This window comes from Drosophila pseudoobscura, chromosome 4 (genome assembly GCF_009870125.1).
Source record: "Drosophila pseudoobscura strain MV-25-SWS-2005 chromosome 4, UCI_Dpse_MV25, whole genome shotgun sequence".
Taxonomy (NCBI): Eukaryota; Metazoa; Arthropoda; class Insecta; order Diptera; family Drosophilidae; genus Drosophila; species Drosophila pseudoobscura.
The window spans coordinates 12,599,787-12,622,710 of record NC_046681.1 but is presented as its reverse complement, the minus strand read 5'-3'; the positions used below and the strand labels follow the sequence as shown (position 1 = coordinate 12,622,710).

The window sequence follows — 22,924 nt, the reverse complement described above, 5'->3', positions numbered from 1 at the left end:
ATTTCTTCATCAAATATGGCATTCGTGTCACTATATTTCATGCAATTTTTCCCAAATTTATTTCATTTAAATGCAAATTCTTTACATTCTTGGACCAAGGCCAGGTGGCATTCAGAGACTCACATGATTACCAAATTGGTCTTGGCGGAGAAGTCCCCCAGAGCAAGCCCGTGTCTAGATCCTGTCAGAGCCAGAAGTGGAGTCTGGCCTTCAAATGTCAACCCAAACTAAAGCCCCGTGTGCAACAGCTCAAGTCAGAGCAAAAGCAGGTGGCTCCGGCTGAAAGGGTGAAAGAGTGAAAGGGTGAAAGCCAAAACAAAACTTTGTGTTTTGGCTAATTCCGGGGGCAAGCACGCATGCACTTGCCGCCCCGCCCCGTCCCGCCCCGCCCATGGACTGCCAGTCGGATCAGAGCAGGGCCGGAATCGGGGGCGTGGACACGAGCCGGGGAGCACAACATTTCGTAATTGAAGCGCAAGTTTTTGATGCCATGATAAGTTCAAATGCAGCCTCGTCCTCCCTCAACGCTCTGCATGACTGCCGCACAATGCAATACATGAGGCGATTAGGAAGGGTTGGATGGATGGATGGATGGCTGGGTGGGTGGTTGGGTTGTGGGGTGCTGGGTGCTGGGCGCTGTAAGACGCCAACGCGTCCTTGAGCGTACTTTTCTGCCACTTGCCTTCTATTTGTAATTTTAACGAGCTTGCTTTCGCCTTCTCTCTTGCCTTTGCCTTTGCTTTTGTTTCTGTTTCTGATGATGTTTCTGCTGCTGTTTTGCCTAGTGCCGAGTGCCGAGCACTTGTGCAACAATATTTGCAGCAAGCAGCTCAAAGGCCCTGCCACTATATTCTCCTGCTATTTGTGTTCACTTTTTTAGTCATCCATTCTCCTTTCAAATGTTTCTTAGTGGCGAGCGTGCCTCAAAGGAAAATGAGTTTTCTTTGCCATTTCCCGACTGTCGCGCTGTGCATTTGGGAAAGATTTGATACATGCAAGCCATATTTCCCTCCTTCCATGCCACCCTCGGCAATTTCCGGCGGAAGCGCGAGAAAACTTTTACAGGTATTTAAGTGGCTTCTCCTTTGCCGAGCTGCGAGACAAGAACTCGGCTTGCCCTATCCAACCCACTCTAGAAGTCGACTCCACGGCTCCTCGGCCTTTCGCCATTCTTCAATGTGCACACTTCCGTTTCCGGTCTAGGGCATCGACAAAAAAAAAACTGCAGCCCCCACAACTGCTTGAGTCGAACTAGCTTTGAGTTCTGAACTTCAATTAATTTACATTGAATTGGGGTTTTTAAGAACCTTGTCTTCTCTCTCACTTCGTCAGCTCGGACTTGGTGCTACGATGGTGCTGTCGTATTGCATAATCCACCACAAGATATTACAGATACTCTCAGATAATAACTAAAACAACATGCTGTTAGTAAACATCCGATGGGATAAGCTAAAACTTGTGCCTTAATCTTAATCTATGTATTCAGTTCATAGTTTTCTTTGTTAATTCAAGGCTTTTACTCTTTTTCTTGACCTGTTTTTGAGAATATAGGTCGCCAAGGTCGACTTTGTGGTAAATCAAAGATACTTGGAGTTCCTTAAGAAAGCGTAGCCAGAAGGACGAGCTCCTCTGTGAAAGTACCTACATATATGTACAGTATATTATGTGTATTAGCGTGCTTTTGCCTGCTCCTACTGTACGTATGTCCTACGATTCGAGTATATGCCAAAACATACTTAAGCAGAGACCGCTATAGTGATTTGCATATGTCTCTCCGCTGTGGGGCCCTGGCATGAAATACGAGTTCGTATTTACTTCAACAGCAAATTGCTTTTAGTGGCTCTGGCTCAGGCTCGGACTTGGACGCGCCTAACAAATTATGTAAGCGTTCCCGCTGTCGCCGCTGTACGGTATGGGGAGCGTCGTGGTGGTGGTGTGTGATTTATTAACAACTAACGTCTGGGTCTGGGACCTACCAAAAAGAAAAGAGAAAGAGCCAACCGCAAGTCACCTGCCAGCACAAAAGCCAATTTTAATTAAGGGAAACATTTCAAGTGATGTGAAAATGAAAGTACAGGAAGAGTGCAATGAAAAAAAAGGAGCACAAACTAGGCGAATGGAAAATGTGTCATGGAAATGCGGAAAATGCCTTTTGCCGTGAGAAAAGTGAAAGCAGAAAAGTGAAAAGTCCACGCCCCCTCCGACACGGTCAAATGGCGAGCCCTGAAGGCAGACCCCTGACGAATGCAATGGGGGCGAGTGGGGTGCAGGGTAGGGTGTAGGTGTAGAAGAACCCCTTACCTGTCCTCAACTTTAGGGCCAAAATGAAATTTTCATGCATATTTTTGGTCGGCTAAGCGGAAACAGCAACAGAAATTATATTGCTTGTGATTCTACAAACCGCTAACGCCTCCAAAGCACCAAAAACTTTGTATGGAGTGGGGCAAATGGGTCAAATACAGTCAATCAATACAGATAATACTACTCACTGAGTTGATAGCTTGAGATCACACCGTAGCTGTAGGGACGTTTCTTATCATGACTGTGCTATCAGGCTCAGGAATGCAACAGATGCACATACGCATGCACATTTTTAATTGGTATTTTTACATGAGCATCGGACCCATTTCACTCAGTTTGCTTTCGAATCGACTGTGCGAGAGTCAAGTGAAACATGAGGAGCTCGGCTTTCTTGGTCATCGTCTATGGGCTTTTGTTGCAAGGAGAATCCTCCCTCGCCAGTGAAGACCAAGAAATACATGTCACGCCGGAAGTTAGCCTCGGGGATCAGTGCAATGGATATTGTTTTTCAGTGTTAAAGCCCCTCCTGGATTATTTCACCCAGCTGAAAGAAGCAACCGATGCCAACAATGAAATGAAAGACAAAATAAACTCATTGGAGGTCACCATTAGCAATTTGCAGAGCCAGCTTCTTAACAGTGAGACGCAAATAAAAAACAATATCGAACAAATCAAGGACAAAGAGAACCAAATCAAGGACAAAGACAACCAAATCAAGGACAAAGAGAACCAAATCAAGGGCCTCAGAGAGCAGATGGATCTGGTTGCTGGAGTGCTGGCCGAAAAGAACGATCAGCTATCGACCAATCGAGCAATCAACCAAACGGCAGAGAACATTCCCGAAACGTGTGGCAGTGGCACCCCAAATGGCGTTTATCAGATAAAGGTCAGGGGAATAGAGCCGTTCCAAGTTCCCTGCGTATCGGATTCCTCTGGATGGACTGTCATCCAGAGGCGAGTGAACGCCAACGAGAACTTCAATCGGAGCTGGGCAGACTACAAAATGGGTTTCGGCGACCTCCGGGAGAACTTCTTTCTGGGACTGGAAAAAATCCATCGAATGACCCTCCTCCAGCCTCACGAGCTGTACATTCAACTCCAAGATGTTAATGGAAGCACCAGGTATGCTCGCTACGACGATTTCAAAATAGGGAGCGAGGAGGAATCCTACGAACTGATATCGCTGGGAAAATATTCAGGAACAGCCGGCGATTCACTGGATTATCACCTGAACATGAAATTTTCCACTTTGGACCGGGATAATGACGCTAATGAGAAAGGGAATTGCGCGCAATATTATGGAGGTGGTTGGTGGTTTTCTGGTTGCGCACAAAGGTACTCACTTTATTACGAATTTAACGCTATTAATTATTCTGAACTTATAATGTGATTTTCTTATTTTCTTATAATACAGTCATCTCAATGGAAACTATTATAAAGATGGTACAAGTGAAGTGCGTGACGGCATTGTTTGGGGTACTTGGAAAGACTATGACTTCACAATCTCGCTTACATTTTCTCAAATGATGATAAGGCCAAAAACGCTATAGAATATACATAGATTCTTAAATGATCTATTCGTAATTAAAGCAGTTCAATTAATGCTAAAAGATGTTTATAGTTAAATATATATGCAAATATATATGTATATATAAAAAAATCTACCAATCCTTACGTTCTGACTCACTTTACCACCTTCTAAATATTTAATGTTATGCCTAAGCTTAACATAAACAATATATATCCCTGAGATCTGTCTATATCCCACCAGGGGGCGCCACGTTGTACGAGGAAGACAGAGAGAGCAAGCGCGAAACAAGAAAGTCAGCCAGGGGAAAAGGTTTTCCTAATTCTGGCTATTGATCCAACCGCAATGTGATTCTGCTGAATATCGTTACTTTCTATTGATCTCTATGATTCTATTTTCTCGTATCTTCCACCTTGTGGATGGCACATGGATTCTCGCGATGTGATACGCGATGTGTAGGGCACACAAAATCGGATTTATGTAACTATGAACGTGTAGAAGACTCTGAGAACTAGGCGTAAATGTCTATGTTCTGAGGTACATAAGTACCCCTGCACTCTTTACTAAGGTAAATCCCTAGTTCGTTTTTGTTAGGTCCCCCCAACGGGTGATCCTCACAAGCCAGCTCTCCATGCTCCATATTAAACCATATTTCATTGGGACGAGTAGGATGTATTTTAGCGTCAAAGTATAATTCCATTCACTTCCCACAAACTATTTGTAGACACGCACACACACAGCATTTGTACATTTTTCAATTTCTCAGAGAATTTTCAAGAGTACCGATGGAACAAGAGGATAACAGACCCGAGTGGGGGAAATCCGTTAGTAAGGGTAAGTCGTATGTCACAATTGCATGCATATTGCATTTCATTCTCACATCCATGGGGCAGTCTGCCTGTTGCCCCAACGTGTCGTGCTGTCGTTGATGGGATTCTTCAGCCTCATCTGCACCTTCACCTGTCGCGTTTCCTTGTCCCATGCCATCACTATATTGGCGATATCCAATCGCACCACGAATTCTACCAATGATCTGCCAGAAGGCGTTTGCCCGAAGGAAGAGGTGACGGAAGGTGGTGCGGCGTATAAGGGACTATACGAGTGGAGTGAGACGCAGAAGGGCATCATCCTAGGAAGCTTCTACTTCGGCTACATCATCTCTCATTTGCCAGGAGGCATTTTGGCCGATTTGTACAGTGCCAAATGGGTGGTGGCCTTCTGCGTGGGGGTGACGGGCATTTGTGAACTGCTCAGCCCCATTGCCATTAACTTGGGGGCGTATTATTTGATTTCCCTTCGTGTGCTGATGGGTATTGCCCAAGGTCCAATCTTTCCCGGACTGAACGGTCTTCTATCCTCCTGGGTGCCGAAGAAGGAGCGGAGCACACTGGGAACCCTGTGCTTCAGCGGCAGTACGATGGGCATCATATTGAGCAATGCCTGCTCTGGCCTCCTCCTGCAGTACTTTTACTGGTCTGTCATGTTCTATGTATTCGGCGCATTATCTGTGATTTGGTTTATTGTGTTTGTAAGTATAGACCGTATTTAAAAGTTCGAATACGTTGTTTATTTTGTTGTTTTGTTGTTCTCCCATAGGCTATCATCTGCACTAATTCCCCGTACGCCCATCCCTTCATTAAGCCCACGGAGCGGCAGTATCTGGCCGAAACAGTTGGAAACGTCAACAAGAACAAGCCTGCAATACCCTGGAAGCCCTTGCTGATCAGCATCTCCATGCTCAGCCTGATCATTAGTCAGATGGGCCACGATTGGGGATACTACGTGATGGTCACCAATCTGCCCCTCTACATGGCCGACGTAATACAGTTTAGCATACGCTCCAACGGCCTGGCCACCGCCCTTCCCTACGTCGCCATGTGGATAGCTTCCTTGGTCAGCGGCGTTGTTGCCGACTGGCTCATTCGCACGGAAAAGATGAAACTGGTCACCGAGCGGAAACTGTTCACACTTCTGTGTAGGTCCCACTCCACTCCACTCCACTGCACTGCACTCTACACAGACCGTCCTACTTATCCTTACTTATCGCTACCCTCCGCAGCCGCCTTCTTCCCCGGCCTCTTCATGGTAGCTGCCTCATATGGGGGCTGCAACAAGGCGCTCGTGGTTGCCTTGTTCACAATCTCCATGCTGACCATGGGCCTCTACTACGCTGGTCAGAAGCTGTCCGCCCTGGATGTGAGCCCCAGCTATTCCAGTACCATAACGGCCATCATCAATGGGCTCGGTTCGCTGACGGGACTCTTCGCCCCTCCCATAATCGGGCTCCTAACTCCAGATGTATGTATACGAAGCTCACAAAACCTGGTTTCTTTACGAAACCAATTTCCACCCTCTACGCTTTCCAGAAAAACCTTGTTCAATGGCGTATAGTATTTTGGGCCTCCTTCTTGATACTGACTCTGTCGTCCATCGCCTTCTGGTTTATGGGTAGCGCCGACGTTCAGCCCTATGATCCCATGTACAACAAAACAGAGAAGCCTGCAGAAAACAAGAATAAATAATCAAATCTCCCAATAAGCAACACACAGCGATGACCCATATAGAGGCACCTTCAAAATCCTCAATATCTATATAATTCTGTTTCAATTAATAATGATACAAATTTTGATTGACACAACGCCAACAATCAAAGTCTACCAAGGTCCATGGAGCTCAGTCTATGGACGATTAGACGAGTGAAGATCCTAGCCTTGGAATCAAAACCCTTTAAAAACTGTAGATTTAAAACAAGCTAAATTTATTCTGCACGAATAAAAAAAACCCAAGAAGGTGTATATTTTCTAGTTTGCCAATGAAATAATTTGTGTTTAAGGCATTTAAAATTTGAGGGCACTGTTTTTTTATGGCATTTATTTAATAGTTACGCACTAAAAATGGCATCGATTTTTGGGCAGAAAACCGTTTGTTTCGTGGCTCCGACACGAACGGGAAAAGTGAAAGCAAATCGATTTTCACCCGGGCCGGGGCGGCCCTTCAAGGTGTGTCGCATTCTGGGAGGGGGGGGGAGAGGTGAGCGTGACCAGGCGAATTACTTAATTAACGCACTTCACTGACAGAGCCAAACCTCGTCCTTGTCTCTGTCTCTTTCTCTGTCTACGACTGCGTCTTCGCATAGCAAACCATCGTCCATACAGTCGTGTTCGGTGGGCAATCTGCAGTGGCAGACCTCGACCTTGTTACCCACATTGGGTTTGGCATTTCGTTGACAAACTTGACCTCCTGACCTCTCCGAAGTGGCCGGTACCAGTTTAAAATGTCTGGCAAAAAATCAATAGAATTCGTGATATCCTAATCACAGGGCTGTCGGCAACAGAATCTCCCAAGGATGCCGAGGCCCTTGCTTTTGGTGGCTCAAATTGACAGGCCTCCATTAGTGTGATCAAATATGCAGACATTGCCAATTAGATGAATTTTTTATGTGCCCAACAAATAAGCCATAAAGAGTGTCAACATGTCCCACACAGACACACACACACACACACAGCCCCACGAGATAAACACTCACGTATGGTTTTGACAGGAAAATAGGAAACAAGGAGAGAAAAAAAAAACACAAAGTTTTCCTTCCCATAATCTTGATCTACTTTTCATGTACCATGCAACGAGCTCTTTGGTTTATTATTTATTGGCTTTTCGATAAGCCAAATTGCCGAGTGAGCGTCGCATCGCGTCGCGTCTGTTTTCTGTTTTTTTTTGTTTTTCTTACATTCTTTATGACTTTATAATACCCCCTCAGTGCGCCGAGTGGTTCGCATAAATCTTGTGATTATAGTTTGGGCCCTGATTTGTTTGTGGCTCCTCCGAGTGCCATAAAACAATTACCTGGACTTGTTTAAAATTTGAAATTGGATTTCCCATTGACAAAAGCTCGGCGGGAAGGGGCAAACGGGACACAAGCCAAGCCAACAAACAAGCCCAGGCACAATCACAGGACTGTGGACTGTGGACTGTTGACTGTTGACCGTCTATGATTTTCAGTTGGAAACATTTTGTTGGCCCAGCCCTGGGACGACTGTCGCATGTCAGTCAACAAATTTCACAAAATTTACGTTGCCATTCAATATTGTTGTTTGTCAAACATTTTCGGTCGAGTGGCGCGCAGGGCGTATGCCCCACACACTCGTACTGTGCATTACGCATACGCCCAGTGCCACGAGTGTAACATTTTTTGGTCTTATTATGAAATATGCAAATATTTCTAGCATTACAATGGAGCATACGTGTGTGAAGTATTAATACTAATATAAGTTTTAGGCATTTGTAAGTCTCCAGACAGGGTATTCCAAGGAATTTGGGAACAGTCCCTGGGCCAATCAATGACTGGACTATTACAAATGCCTTTACTACGCGCTAACCAAGCCGTTGGCTAATATGATTATGGTGAAAACAATTAAATAGAAATCAATACGAGTATTCCTTTTATATGTACTATATGTAGGGTTCTACAGTACTCACATTAAGTCAGCAATTGTTCCATAAACTGCGCCATTCGCCGTGCCCGTCCACAAGAGGCCGCTTTCAATTTGTCGCTTTCATTGCGGTAGAATTGCGGTAATTATCATGGTGTTACCGGTTGCGTTTGTTGTTGTTTGTTTTGCTGAAAGCTTTTCACTTGCCTGGCTTCGACACACGCAAATTGAAAACTGATTTTTCAATGGATATGAGGAAACAATTCACTTTGCACACACGAACACCACCTCTAGAGCCTTTATTTATCTATTTTTATTGGCTTCAATTCGAAAATATAGCTCCTTCTATTGCATATACGTTTCTATGTATCCATCGGGATTATTCCACTGACACCAATCGATTCGCAACTGAAAGTAGACAAAGGAAAATACCGCATTAGCTCGGGTATATCTTATAATATTGTATACGTTGGCATCTTATTCCAGTCACATACACGTACCCTTTATCTAATTTCCCAAAAAGCAATTCCCCGACCTTGTCAGCCAAAGGCATTTATACCCATTATCCCTCATCTAATTTGTTGTAAATGCACGCGTAAGCGCCGCTAACCCAAAAGCAACGCCCACCAAGCGATTTGATTGCACAATGGCTAGACGTAGCCAGAGCCGTACAACAGCAACAATGCGACAGGATCCACTCACTATACTCGTATACTATACATACAGACCCTGTTTCTGTGTGGGGTTAGACAAATATATAAAGGGTAATAAAGGGTTTAGTTACGCAGACAAGGGCAAAGCACATCCACAGATATGCTGTGCGACTGTGCGACTGTGTGTAAATTGAATGAAAAAAGGCTTCGTGTTGCACAGTGGCACAAGCGTTGCAATTCCTACCTCCCGGGATGTAAGAGATCATTCCTCAGCTCAAGATTTCCCCCAAAAGTTCCTGTCCAACAGCTCTATCAAAACCGTATCTATGGATATCCATTATCCATCTAAATAAGATGCGGACACTGTGCTTTATGGGGGACTCTTTTTTCAACACTTTCCCTTATTTTCTGTTCGGTTGTGTGGGAACAGCTGTGGCACCGCCTGACAGCCGTACGCCATCGAAGTTGAGGTCTTGAGTTTGGGTTTCCCCATCTATTTTTATTTTTTCTGTGTGTTTTCGGGCATTTAATGCACGTTTTTCACATACTGAATGAATTTTGGATTTTTTTCTGTGGGCTAGTCCCACGACATATGTGAGTCGGTGGAGTGGCTTGCATAAGAGCGCTATCCGCCGCGAAAAAAAAGGCTTTAAAGTCGCATAAAAGCCCGGAGCTGAAGGAGCCACGCGAAATGCATATTAACCTCAGCCATAAAGTCCGATGATAAAAAGAAAAGTTCCAAGCTGACAATACCCCCGAAAGAAATGGCCATTTACGAGCAGACCAGCATGTGGGGGCGTTCTCTATGGGAGAGCATAAAATCCAGTAATTTATATTTATACTTTTTTATATGCGTATTCTTGGAGCTAATTTGAGGTTATTGTTTTGTTGAGTATTTTCCTACCTACATAACCAAGATGTGGCTCAATTAATTTGGCATACAACTCTCTTCCAATTCGAATCCCAATTCTTTGGCCAAACACAATGAATTATTTGCCAGACCGTTCAGGGGCTCGTCAGAATTTAAATGCACCTTCAATTATTCATGGGAAATCTTTGAACACTTGCGACTATTTGGATTAATTAATTTCTTGGCCGTAAACGCATTTGCATGCCACATAAATTATGCCCTGCGGCCATATGTATTTTTCTTCTTTTTTTACAAACCTGTGGCCAGACCAACAACAACCAGAACCCGAGCCTCGCCCACACATGTCCAAAATGTAGGTCAGCAATGTGAATTGAAAATCACAATAAAAGTTAGTTTAGTTTTCTGGGACCCCAGGCTTAGATACCCTTACGTATTAAGTCCTGTAACTATTTGTTCTTTGACCAAAGAGTGATCTGTCTGAAATGTATATAGTGATGCAGCTCTGATAGTTCCGACTCTATAGGGTCTGCGGGACACTCAAAGGGACTAAGTCGGCATACCTCCTGCAAGGGTATCTTTAAACACGCTCACACATTTCAGCGTGTGTGTACTGCTAGCTTTGTCGCAGTGTAAAATCAATTTTCATGAAATGTGCCACGCGTCGTATGAGTAATCAGCGGGAGACAGGGACAGGGACAGGGACAGGACAACAAACAAAGCTCTAGCCAGAGCGTATGCGTAATGCGTGCAAAGACGGCGCTAACATATTGCGCCATAAATCAATTTCGCACTAATTTCAATAAATCGAACTGCTTCACAGAAGAAAACAAAATAGAACAGAACAGAAAATGATATAATTCGATAAATAGCAGACAGACTAACAACTACTAACTAGTAACTAGTGCTAAAGTGGTGGCCTAGTCTCAATTATTTGCATGTTGACCTTGCTCACTAGATTAGCCCCAAAGCGGGGGCCAATCAATACCCATAAATAATGGGTATCCCTGCAGAAAGGTAAGTACCATCACGTTTGTCATCTTCTGATCTTCCCGAGGGATCTACAAAAGCGCATATTTTTATCTAAAACTAGCTTCTAATCAAGTCAAATATAAGGAATACATATACAGTAGACGCTCGGGAATTATAAATCTCAGAAATTAGAATCTTTCACGTATTAGAACCAAACTTTTTTTGCTCTAAAGTCTCCTAAATTATAATTTCAGAGCGTATTTTGTTCTTTACTTTTGCTGCAATTTCGTTGATCCAAAAAAGGGGGTTTCGCTTATTTGTTACAAAGTCATGACAGTTCAGTTCAGAAGAGCCAGTGTATAAGTCAGAAGTTGATCAAATCCAACTTTCTTCGGTTGGTTGGTTGGTTCTTCAATCCATTTCTCATAACCATGCTATTGAAAGCGCAAACAATTTACTAAAATGGTGCAAAAAAAAGACATACACAAGTAAACATACTATATATCCAATCTTCTGGCCCTTCGTAATGTATAAGGTGAAGAAGCCCAAAAAACAAGATGATATGAGTCAAAACTGAAGTACTGAAATTTGTATCATGTACAATCAAAATAATTTTCTGTATTGCTTACAAACAAATTAGAGTCTTTCGAGAATTTCCGAGCGTCTACTGTATACACATATCTAAACATATATAAATCGAACCACCCAAAAGTATACATCATATAACATTTTACCTGCTTTTTATGTTAGGGCGAGATTAAAATGTAGCTTTATATTGTAATTGTTTCGTGTAGTATTTTGTTGGTTATCTGCTTGCAGTTCTTGGTGGAATTGTTCTTAGATCATCATGACTATAACGATGAAGTAGCAACAGCACATAAGAATCTTGAAGTTTGACAGTTTGGGTGCCTTGACTTTAACCGACTTTTGCCTCTTTCTGTTCAGCTCGGACTGCAGTTGCAGTTTGGATTTAAAGTTCTCGTAGTGTGGGTCGGATGTATGGATGACGTTATTCTCTCCACCCTCAACGACCTCAACGACTGCGACTATGTCTTGGGCGTCGCGGTGGTGGTGGTGGTGGTGGTGCTGGTGGTGGTGGTGGTGGCTGCCGTTACTGTCGCAGATTTTGATGTTGTCGCAGTTTTGTATGCACATTTTCCACGGTTGACCTTTCCGCTGGTACTTTTCCACTTTTCTTTGGGGGAATTTATTTGATTGCACTTTCACAGTTTCACAATCGCGTATCCTCGTGTGCGCGCATTTTCCCCATGCAGTTTATAGTTTGTTATCAAAGTCAGCGGATTTCATGGCCGCACAAATTCGGGTTTTTCCTTCATCAGGGTAATTTCCGAATTTCCAAAAAATATGCGAAAAAAAAACAACACCAAAGAGAAAACTTTAGTTAAAGTTTGCCCGAAATGAGCAAACATTTGCTGGCCAGCAATTTGAGAGGTTAATAAACATAAAAGCAAGGCACCAGCAGGGACTGAAAGGGAATGGAAATGGTTGGTCAATGGGGAAGAACAGGGGTAGGGGGCGGATGGGGATGGGGGAACGGAAGGATCCTCCTAACGCACAAAAGAACAGATTCCTAATTATCCTACTTTGGCGAGTTGTCAAAGAGCTGAAAGGAAAATGATTGGTAAGAAGAAACCCCACATCCCAGGATGTGCCTCATATATACATATATGCTTGACAGTTCATTTTGTTGGCCATGAAATTCCGTTTAACCCAAAACAAAACAGACCCAATCCCGATTCGTGTTTTAGAAGGCTGTGGCATTGTGGGTTTGTTATGGCCAACGCCGAAGACACGCCTGGGAGGGCGAAGCCAACGCGTTTAATTCAATCTCACTGTGAAATATTACGGAAAGGCCACGTGGGCCTGTCAGAGTGGCAGCCCGCCGACCTGGCCCACCTTGCTGAAAGGACGAATAAATTTGCAAAACTTTGGCCAACTTTCACTTTTCACTTCATTTGACGCGAATTTTGGCGCTCCTTTCAAGCGGTGGTGCCCCCGCCTGTTGTCTCTGCGGCCGTGGGGCCGTTCTGTCGTGCTGTCGCGGTGTCGCGGTGTCGTGCTGCCGTCTTGTGTGGCACACACGATGGATTCGCTGCCGTTTTGTATACTAATGGGCAACGGCGATGGCAGGATGCCAAGCAGCTGCGTCCTCAGGTCCTGTGGGAAGACCACTCTCTCTCTCTGGATCTGTCGCTCTTTCTCTTCGTTCGAGTGCGCGCGCAGTGTCCTCGGGAGAGCTCCCTCCCCCATCCCTATTCCCCTGCCTGGCTTGTTTATACCAACAACTGTAGGAGCCAGCAGCGGGAAGACTGTGTACAGCACAAGTCGTTGATTGTTGTTGGTTCGCTGTTTTCGGTATGTGCCTCTTGTTGCAACTGCAACTGCAACTGCCTATTGCACATCGCTTGAACTTCTGCAGCAGCGGAGCTCTAGGAATTTTGAAACTTCATGCTTGGCCAGACCAAAAGTCCCTGCCCCAAACCCAGACCACACCAGACCCATATGTGATTGCGCCTCATCCCCTTTATAGCGTGGCCAACACGCCCACGAAATGACTTTGAAACAAATTCATGTTGGCCTTTGGCTCCGGCTCCGACTCCGGCTCTGGCTCTGGCTCTGGCATTGGCCACTCGCATTAAAGCCAGAAGTTATAGCCTTCTTTGGCAAACAGAAATAAATTATTCCAAATAATATATGTGTATACATATGTACTCCATGTATCCATGTATTGCCCATCAAGTTGACTAATTTGATGCTTTCAGCTTAGTGTCTGTCAATGGGTCTGTAATGGAGGCCAAACAAATGGCCAGAATGTGGGTGAAAACTTCGGAGATTAATACGCAATCGATTTAAATCATTTCGAGAATATTGAATCGTGAAAAACTATCCAGAATATGCAGAAACCAGGGGAATTTTGGGAACAGCTTGGTTTATTTAAAGCAGCTTGAAGCTGGTATCACTATAGTCGACTAATCGAATATAGCTTTCTTACTTGTGGGTCTTATGTAAGCTGTGGCCTTGTGATTCGGTCTTGTTTCACGCCAAATGCGAATTTAATCCTCACTGTTGCCTCCGTCTACGCGGTTTTCTATTATTCGATGGCGGCAAGATATGGGGACAACTCTTGAAGGATCTCTTCCTTTTTCGACAATGTCCATCTTTGGTCATTCGCTCGTCGCGCAAACAAGGTGTCCCTTCTGTCCTACTGGCTGGCTTCATGGTCTGGCAGAACCCTTCAATCATATGGTAGCCGGGCCTGCAATCCTTCAGCGCAGTCTCTGATATTATATTAGGATCTTGACATGCGTTGCAGTACTCAATTTGGTTTGGCGGGCAATCCAGTGCTTGGCCCAACACCAAGAAAGCGAGGACGCCAAGGTGCAGCAGCAGCACCTTCATCTTCGGGCGATTGAATAAGCGGCGATGAATTCAGTTGGCTTTTATACGTTTATTTCGGAGCACTATTTCACGCTCCATTGGCCACGGTCAAAATTGAGACATTCCCATTGGTTCCGGCTAAACGAGGAACGTAATACTTGTAAAATAGCTTCCAGTCACGGTTTAATGCAAAAAGAAACGTGCCTTAATTTGTCAAAATAATAAAATAACATTACTCCCTCAGATGTAGCTCTTATGCATAACCCAGGCTATGAAGATCTTGGTGCTGTTTCAAACCCTAAACCAAAGTTTTGCCGGGCACTTTTCTGCCATGGTAAACATTAACATGGGCATTCTAGGGCTTATAAAGGGGCTGACGGGAACCATAAATTTGCAAAACCACCTGTCGCCGTACTTTTCTCTTAATTTTAATCAGTTTTAGTCAGTTATTAATTCGATTGACTTGTCGATGGCATAATTATAGGCCAGCATTTTTATACCCGATACTCAAAATGAGTATTGAGGTATATTAGATTTGTGGTAAAAGTGGATGTGTGTAACGTCCAGAAGGAATCGTTTCCGACCCCATAAAGTATATATATTCTTGATCAGCATCAATAGCCGAGTCGATTGAGCCCTGTCTGTCTGTCCGTCCGTCCGTCTGTCCGTCTGTCCGTCCCCTTCAGCGCCTAATGCTCAAAGACTATAAGAGCTAGAGCAACGATGTTTTGGATCCAGACTTCTGTGATATGTCACTGCTCCAAAAATATTTCAAAACTTTGCCCCGCCCACTTCCGCCCCCACAAAGGGCGAAAATCTGTGGCATCCACAATTTTAAAGATACGAGAAAACCAAAAACGCAAATTCGTAGAGAATGACCATATCTTTTAGACTGCGGAATCTAAATTGGATCGTATTATTATTATAGCCAGCATCAAGAAAACAATTTCATTTTTTCTCGCCCTGTCTCTCTCTAACACACACGTAGCACGTAGCACGTAGAGTAAAACATTAGCGCCTAGATCTCAGAGACTATAAAAGCTAGAGCAACCAAATTTGGTATCCACACTCCTAATATATCAGACCGAGACGAGTTTGTTTCAAAATTTCGCCACACCCCCTTCCGCCCCCGCAAAGGATACAAATCTGGGGATATTCACAAATCTCAGAGAGTATTAAGGCTAGAGTAACCAAATTTAGTGTCCGTACTCCTGTTAGATCTCACTATAAAACGTATATCTCCAAATTTCGCCCCACCCCCTTCCGCCCCCACATAGGACGAAAATCTGTTGCATCCACAATATTGCACATTCGAGAAAACTAAAAACGCAGAATCATAAATAATGACCATATCTATCAGGTTGCTGAATCTGGATCAGATCGGATCATTTTTATAGCCAAAAGGAACAAATCAATTTGCAGTGGCTACGCAGCGCCCGACGTCACGCTCAGACTGATTTTCTGTCTCTCTCGCACGCACAATTATAATAAAAATTATTCAAAAAAATCAAAAATAACAATTATAATAACAATTATTCAATAAAAATAAAGAATAACAATTATAATAACAATTATTCAAAAAAATCAAGAATAACAGTTATAATAACAATTATTCAATAAAAATCAAGAATAACAATTATAATAACAATTATTCAAAAAAATCAAAAATAACAATTATAATAACAATTATTCAAAAAAATCAAAAATAACAATTATAATAACAATTATTCAATAAAAATCAAGAATAACAATTATAATAACAATTATTCAAAAAAATCAAAAATAACAGTTATAATAACAATTATTCAATAAAAATCAAGAATAACAATTATAATAACAATTATTCAATAAAAATCAAGAATAACAGTTATAATAACAATTATTCAAAAAAATCAAAAATAACAGTTATAATAACAATTATTCAATAAAAATCAAAAATAACAGTTATAATAACAATTATTCAATAAAAATCAAGAATAACAATTATAATAACAATTATTCAAAAAAATCAAAAATAACAATTATTCAATAAAAATCAAGAATAACAATTATAATAACAATTATTCAATAAAAATCAAGAATAACAATTATAATAACAATTATTCCAAAAAATCAAAAATAACAATTATTCAATAAAAATAAAGAATAACAATTATAATAACAATTATTCAAAAAAAATCAAGAATAACAGTTATAATAACAATTATTCAATAAAAATCAAGAATAACAATTATAATAACAATTATTCAAAAAAATCAAAAATAACAATTATAATAACAATTATTCAATAAAAATCAAGAATAACAATTATAATAACAATTATTCAAAAAAATCAAAAATAACAATTATAATAACAATTATTCAATAAAAATCAAGAATAACAATTATAATAACAATTATTCAAAAAAATCAAAAATAACAATTATAATAACAATTATTCAATAAAAATCAAGAATAACAATTATAATAACAATTATTCAATAAAAATCAAAAATAACAATTATAATAACAATTAATAATAATAACAATTATTCAATAAAAATCAAGAATAACAATTATAATAACAATTATTCAATAAAAATCAAGAATAACAATTATAATAACAATTATTCAAAAAAAATCAAAAATAACAGTTATAATAACAATTATTCAAAAAAATCAAGAATAACAATTATAATAACAATTATTCAATAAAAATCAAGAATAACAGTTATAATAACAATTATTCAATAAAAATCAAGAATAACAATTATAATAACAATTATTCCAAAAAATCAAAAATAACAGTTATAATAACAATTATTCAATAAAAATCAAGAATAACAATTATAATAACAATTATTCAATAAAAATCAAGAATAACAGTTATAATAACAATTATTCAATCAAAATCAAGAATAACAATTATAATAACAATTATTCAAAAAAATCAAAAATAACAATTATTCAATAAAAATCAAGAATAACAATTATAATAACAATTATTCCAAAAAATCAAAAATAACAGTTATAATAACAATTATTCAATAAAAATCAAGAATAACAATTATAATAACAATTATTCAATAAAAATCAAGAATAACAGTTATAATAACAATTATTCAATAAAAATCAAGAATAACAATTATAATAACAATTATTCAAAAAAATCAAAAAATAACAATTATAATAACAATTATTCAAACAAATCAAAAATAACAGTTATAATAACAATTATTCAATAAAAATCAAGAATAACAATTATAATAACAATTATTCAAAAAAAATCAAAAATAATAATTATGCAATAAAAATCAAGATACTTAAAATGAGTGTAGGCGTACATACATATATTAGATTTGTGGTAAAAATGGAGGTGTGTAACGTCCAGAGGGATAAAGTATATATATTCTTGATCAGCATCAATAGCCGAGTCGATTGAACCCCGTCTGTCTGTCCGTCCCTATAAGCGCCTAGGGCTCAAAGATTATAAGAGCTAGAGCAACGACATTTTGTATCCAGACTTCTGTAATATGTCACTATTACACGTACATTTCAAAATTTCGCCCCACAGGAGGCGGAACCTCCACAAAGGACGAAAATATGTGGCATCCACAATATTGAAGATTCCAGAAAACTAAAAACGCGCAATCATAGAGAATGACCAGATTTCTATCAGATTGCTGAATCTGGTTCTGATTGGATCATTTTTATAGCCAAAAGGAACAAATCAATTTGCAGTGGCTACGCAGCGCCCGACGACATGTTCTGATTTTCTGTCTCTCTCGCACGAACTCTTTGTCGTGCCGTTTAATATTAGCGGCGTCTGCCGGAGAAGAGCCATACTGACTAAGTATCGGGTATAAATGTAGAGTTGCGGTGTCCGCAGCAACTCACAACGTTCCCCCTCGTTTCTACTGCCTTCTACTACTTCTACTACTATCTACTACTATCTTCTTCCTCCACGTGCTTTTCGATGGCAATTACCGTTCGTCATAATGGTCTGTCCAGGTCTGCACTGCTTCGCAAATCCAACTCTTTGCATAAATGTTTTTGGATCTAATGGATCTAATGTTTGGGCCAGCACCAGCAAAGCAAGGACGATGTTTAAGCGATTGAAGGCCTGGGCTGATTTTAGTTGATTTTTATACTTTGACAGCACATCGTTCACGGTTCATTTCAATGAGTTCCGGCAATGCCACGGACAAACAGTCCGGTATTGCCGTAACGAAACAAAAACTGTGACGGACGAATTAAATGAATATATTTATAAATACTTATGTACTATGTATGTTATTCAACCCATCGTAGCTGGCTAATTGGCAGAGGAACACATAATTAGAGTTCTTTCTAATAGTATACGAACTATGGAAATTAAGAAAAAACTTGTTGAAGTACTTTTGGATACTGTCTTCTCAGTTTAAGTCCATACGATACAAACAGATAGTTAGAAAAGTTACGGGATAATCGTCGACGGCCTTGGTTTCAGTTCTATATATCAGAATGTATCCATAGGAGGATTCTAATGTTCTAATGAACGGGAAGTGTAAGTGCTGGTTTACGGCAGCGGTTATTGGTCATAGGGTTTTTTTCTAGGCGGGCAACTCGGTGGATAAGGCTGATATATGTATATATTGAATGTATATAAATATGGACTTTACTGTTCAAATCTGAAATATGTTGTTCAACCGACCGTAGGTTTTTACTGAGGGGCAGAATTTAGTTTCTTTTCATACGTTGAAATCGATCACGAATCATTTGTTATGGATTAAACAAAACAGAAACCATGTAGCAAAAAAAATATGGTCGTGATGGTAGTCCCTCATTTTGAAAGTCATTGGAACAATCTTGGGACATAAAATGCTTTGGAAGTAGTAAATATGTACATATATCATTTTGAACCGCTAAATATTTCCGTAGGAAAAGTAGCTGTCGAAGTGTGCATTAAATAACAATGCCTAAGCAAACAGTAGTTATGTATCTACATATTTATATAGTAAATACACCCAGACCTAATAAAAAACGCTGAGTCCCGAATAGTTACTCTTAGATCTAAATATTTATGCCATTCTATTTGCCCCGAGAGTCGAGAAATTAACCAGAATGCTTTCCTTTACATTAATATGAAAATAATAATAAAGTAAACATATTTCAAATTTAAAGTAAATATTTTCCTCTTTAAATTACTTTTCCTTCCTACAAATTTAATATAATATATTGATTTTTGTGCACTTTATATTTAGTTTAAATATTTATATTTACATCAAAGTTAATTATATTTTTTTTACTATGCTTGCACTTAAAGCCCGTTTATGTATTTAGTTCAAACATGGGTTGGTTTCTTTTGACTATGGCATTTTTCCCTCAGTGTATAAATAGCCTTGGATCTGCATGAACTGCAATGCAGAAACAGCAGCAGCTTGAAGCACCTTCGTAAAGCCATGTATCAGAACCAGATGACTAAATACTAGCCACCATACGAGATACGAAGTTTACTTGGGGAAAAGCTTCAGAAATTAACATAGAGGGGGCTACGCCGATTCTCGACTCCCGGAACTCTCGTAAGATCTCTCAATTTCGTTCTTTTTCGCTTAGCGAAATCTCCAAGAAATGGTCGAATCTTCGAATGACTACTTCTTATATATTATTTATTGAAGATAGTTTTCATCTACTTGTGAGACTGGTAGATTTGTCGATTTATTTTTTGGCCTTTGCGAGAGCCATTCTTTTATCTGTTTTGCATATCAGCTCAACACTTAGCACTCCCAGAGCACTCGACCCCGACTCCGACTCCGCCTCCGCCTTAAGAGTGGGGGGGAGAGGGGACCCGAGTTGTGTATTCAACGAAATTATCATCTTGCTGTGCACGCCTCGTCCTCGTACGTGCCGCCGCCTGGAAAGGACGAGCTGATGTCTGTCCTTGGGCCATGGATGGAGAGCTTCACATTTTCAGACCCATCCACCCCCGACCCGGACCCGGACCCGGGCCCGGACGCCCATGGTCAAGCTGCTTATCTCATGCAAAACACTGGTTGCTTTAGCGACGAAAAAGCCAAATGGAAAGACTCGCCAAAACAGGAACTGGGGCAAAAAATTGCAAAAGTGAAATGTCGAAATCTTTTCCAGCCAAACGAAAGAACGGAAAAAAAACGCCTCAAAATTATACACAAGTTTTGGTGTTGCGGAGTTGTGACTGTGCCTCAACAAGTTCCATGTTGGGCCTTTTGGCCAGACTTAAAGCCAGCAAGCCTTTGGGTGGAGGCCATAAACCATCCAGGCCATCCAGGAACTGGAATTGGCAATACCTTGGTACATGCATAAAAGGCCAGAGTGGAGCCAGAGTGGAGGGCAAAGGCAGTTAAAAGCCAGTTTTATATTCATTACAACAAGTCTAGCAGCAGGAGCAACATCAACAATTTACGACTCCGGACCGGGTGGGGGGCCGACTTCTTTTATGGTCACCACACAGAGCCCACCTCTCTCCCTCTCGCCCTCTCGCTGTCACTATGTCTCTCTGTTGTCCTGTTCTAGCGCACCCACACACACACAGCCTTTTACATATACATGCATACACGCACGCGAAAACTCTGTCAAAATGGCCGATGGCCAAACTCTAAAAAACTTCCGACTTCTGTTGCTACTCTAGCCTCAGACTCTTCTGCGTGGGCTGTGAATCCTGGAATGCTATTTATACCAGCCTTAATCGGAGCGATTAAATGTTTCTCAAGTGTTTAAAGTTCGCATAAAGATATATGCTGAAAAGCAAGAGTACATTTTCCAGATATTTAATCATATTTTCTTAATTAAATTATTCATTAAGACAATTAAAATTAGTTTTTGCAACAAGTTTTCAGAAAATTGTTTGGCTTTCATTTTTGTTGCGAAAGTTTATAATTTTTAAGTTGTATTATTCTCGCACAGTCGTGCGTTCAAGATACACAGATTAAAGTGAAATCATAAATAAGTAATGCCACTGAATGCCAGAGGATGTGGGTAAAGGGATCGGCCCTACCATGCTATGTACATGCTCGTATGAACCCTTCTCTTGGCGTTGTATCTCAACAGTTTTAATGGTGCAAGTGGCAGCAGCAAGCCGTGTTAGCTAGCCCCAACGGAGGTTGTGTAAGAGTGAAGCTAACGGCAAAATTATTGAAGGACGAGTCCGCGCCCCCATACACACCGTAGACACACCTAAAGCGGAGCCCCGACTCGACCTAGACAAGAGCAAGCAGTACAGAACACTGCAGTGCAAAAAGCGAAAGTAATGGGCAGGGCGGAAAACTTTTTCTCTCGCTTAACTAACTCAACGAGAACCCAGATGAAGCCCAACTCTGCTCAGCTCATTCTGAAGGACTTTCTGGTTCGCAGAGTTCTTTTTTTTAGTTATTTTTTGTTGGTTTTTTCGGCTCCTGCAATTGCCTATTTGTTTTGCGCTAACAATTAAATGGCAAGGAAAAGTTTGTGGGTTGGTAAATTGCTTTACACGCCACTTGAACACGCAGGCAACGAATGGCGGCCGCCGATCGAGTTTAATTAAATTAAAAAATACTAGACAATACCAGAGGGCCCAAGCCCAGGCCGAAACCGAAACCGAAACCGAAAGGAAAACTTCCAAACAATTCAAGAACTTCTTTACTGAACATCCAGCACGGCCTAAACAAAGAGCTGAGCACCGCCAAGACAAAATATTGAAAAGGTATAGTACCCCCTAAGAGATTTACCAAAGATTGTCCAAATGTAATTGTTAGAAAGACGCAACTAGTTCTTCAAATGTCTGTGGCTTTTTCACCTAGAACTTCCTTATGGAAACAGAGCCCGATACCCCAGTATCCTACACAGACAGTAGCCCGAAATAGTTGACACAGAGCCCATCAATTATATTCCGTAAAACATTTCAATTCGAACGTTATCGGGGACCAAACACTGCAATTACTCAGCCCACAGGCCATATCGCATGGCGGCTAGTTCGGTGAGTGGCGAAAATAATAGAAAACTGAAATTGTTAAATTGTTAAATTCGGGCACTCTAGTGGGGGATTCGATCAGGCCGTTGCTGGCCGTTTGCCATTCAAGTGGCACGCATAAACGAAGCTGCCTGATAAGAGATACATTTTTTTTACATACTTTCGGTTAAAGTTACTGCGACGACAGCCACAAGAACAACAAGATGACGACGACGAAGGAGACGAGGCGACGAGGAGGATATTGCTATTTGCACTTGACACGCACTTCGGGATTTAATTTAATATAATTGAATTTAGTTTAATTTATTTAACACATTAACATTTATTTGATTAGAACACACAGAAACATCCAAGCTCTTTAGATTATATATATTTTTGCACGGTGAATTATCTATATTCTATATATTTTGACTATATTTATGGGGGATTTGTTGAAGCTACTGTTGCTGTTTCTTCAGTATTTGGTTTGATATTTTTGTGCTGTGAGTGTGTTAACGAAATGAGGAAAGATTGTCTACTGAGTGTGCAGAGCTGGTCGGAGTCGCGTCGAGCCAGAGGACCAGAGAGTGGCGTGGCTTTCGGCGTGCCACCGATTGTGTGCGTATGTGTGATGTGCGTCTCGGGTTTCCTTTTTCCTTGGGAAAGTGCGCGCGCAAAATGGCTTCGGCATCGGCATCGGCAAAGGCCCCACAACAGCTGTGCTGCTCCAGCTGCTGCCGAGAGACGGAAAGTGCGCTGCCGCCGAGAGCGCAGGCCCAGTGAAAGAGCGGGTCAGTGCCAAAGTGAAAGTAGTTTTGTTGATTAACATCCTTCAGAGTTTACCCACATTGG

General features: G+C 41.1%; 3 protein-coding genes across 3 annotated transcripts in view; 2 read left to right on the top strand and 1 right to left on the bottom strand.

Moving 5' to 3' along the window:
- The window catches only part of LOC6903442 (lysine-specific demethylase 7B), a 66,453-nt gene extending 44,085 nt beyond the window's left edge, over positions 1-22,368 (bottom strand). The window contains exons 1-3 of the mRNA XM_002132285.3: positions 22,254-22,368; positions 11,487-12,083; positions 8,306-8,667 (exon numbers count right to left, since the gene is read on the bottom strand). Of these exons, the coding sequence (XP_002132321.2) occupies positions 11,590-11,907 (318 nt within the window). The 5' untranslated portion in view covers positions 11,908-12,083; positions 22,254-22,368 and the 3' untranslated portion in view covers positions 8,306-8,667; positions 11,487-11,589. The remainder of the gene's footprint in view (positions 1-8,305; positions 8,668-11,486; positions 12,084-22,253) is intronic.
- On the top strand, positions 2,624-3,911 carry LOC6903440 (fibrinogen-like protein A). The gene is made up of 2 exons (XM_033380842.1): positions 2,624-3,636; positions 3,716-3,911. Exons 1-2 carry the CDS (start codon positions 2,675-2,677, stop codon positions 3,849-3,851), a joined length of 1,098 nt encoding a protein of 365 aa, XP_033236733.1. The 5' UTR covers positions 2,624-2,674; the 3' UTR covers positions 3,852-3,911.
- Positions 4,506-6,633, top strand: LOC6903441 (sialin-like). Its single transcript, XM_002132284.3, has 5 exons — positions 4,506-4,663; positions 4,723-5,357; positions 5,426-5,804; positions 5,889-6,127; positions 6,196-6,633. Exons 1-5 carry the CDS (start codon positions 4,615-4,617, stop codon positions 6,349-6,351), a joined length of 1,458 nt encoding a protein of 485 aa, XP_002132320.2. The 5' UTR covers positions 4,506-4,614; the 3' UTR covers positions 6,352-6,633.
- Positions 22,369-22,924: the final 556 nt, after the last annotated feature.

What these genes read in the sequence shown, in the direction of transcription:
- LOC6903440 (XM_033380842.1), top strand. Translation starts at nt 2,675, where the DNA reads ATGAGGAGCTCGGCTTTCTTGGTCATCGTCTATGGGCTTTTGTTGCAA. An exon ending in TTTTCTGGTTGCGCACAAAG is followed by an intron (nt 3,637 to 3,715) that starts GTACTCACTTTA and finishes CTTATAATACAG; the next exon opens with TCATCTCAATGGAAACTATT.
- LOC6903441 (XM_002132284.3), top strand. Translation starts at nt 4,615, where the DNA reads ATGGAACAAGAGGATAACAGACCCGAGTGGGGGAAATCCGTTAGTAAG. An exon ending in GGGGAAATCCGTTAGTAAGG is followed by an intron (nt 4,664 to 4,722) that starts GTAAGTCGTATG and finishes TCCATGGGGCAG; the next exon opens with TCTGCCTGTTGCCCCAACGT. An exon ending in GAAACTGTTCACACTTCTGT is followed by an intron (nt 5,805 to 5,888) that starts GTAGGTCCCACT and finishes TACCCTCCGCAG; the next exon opens with CCGCCTTCTTCCCCGGCCTC.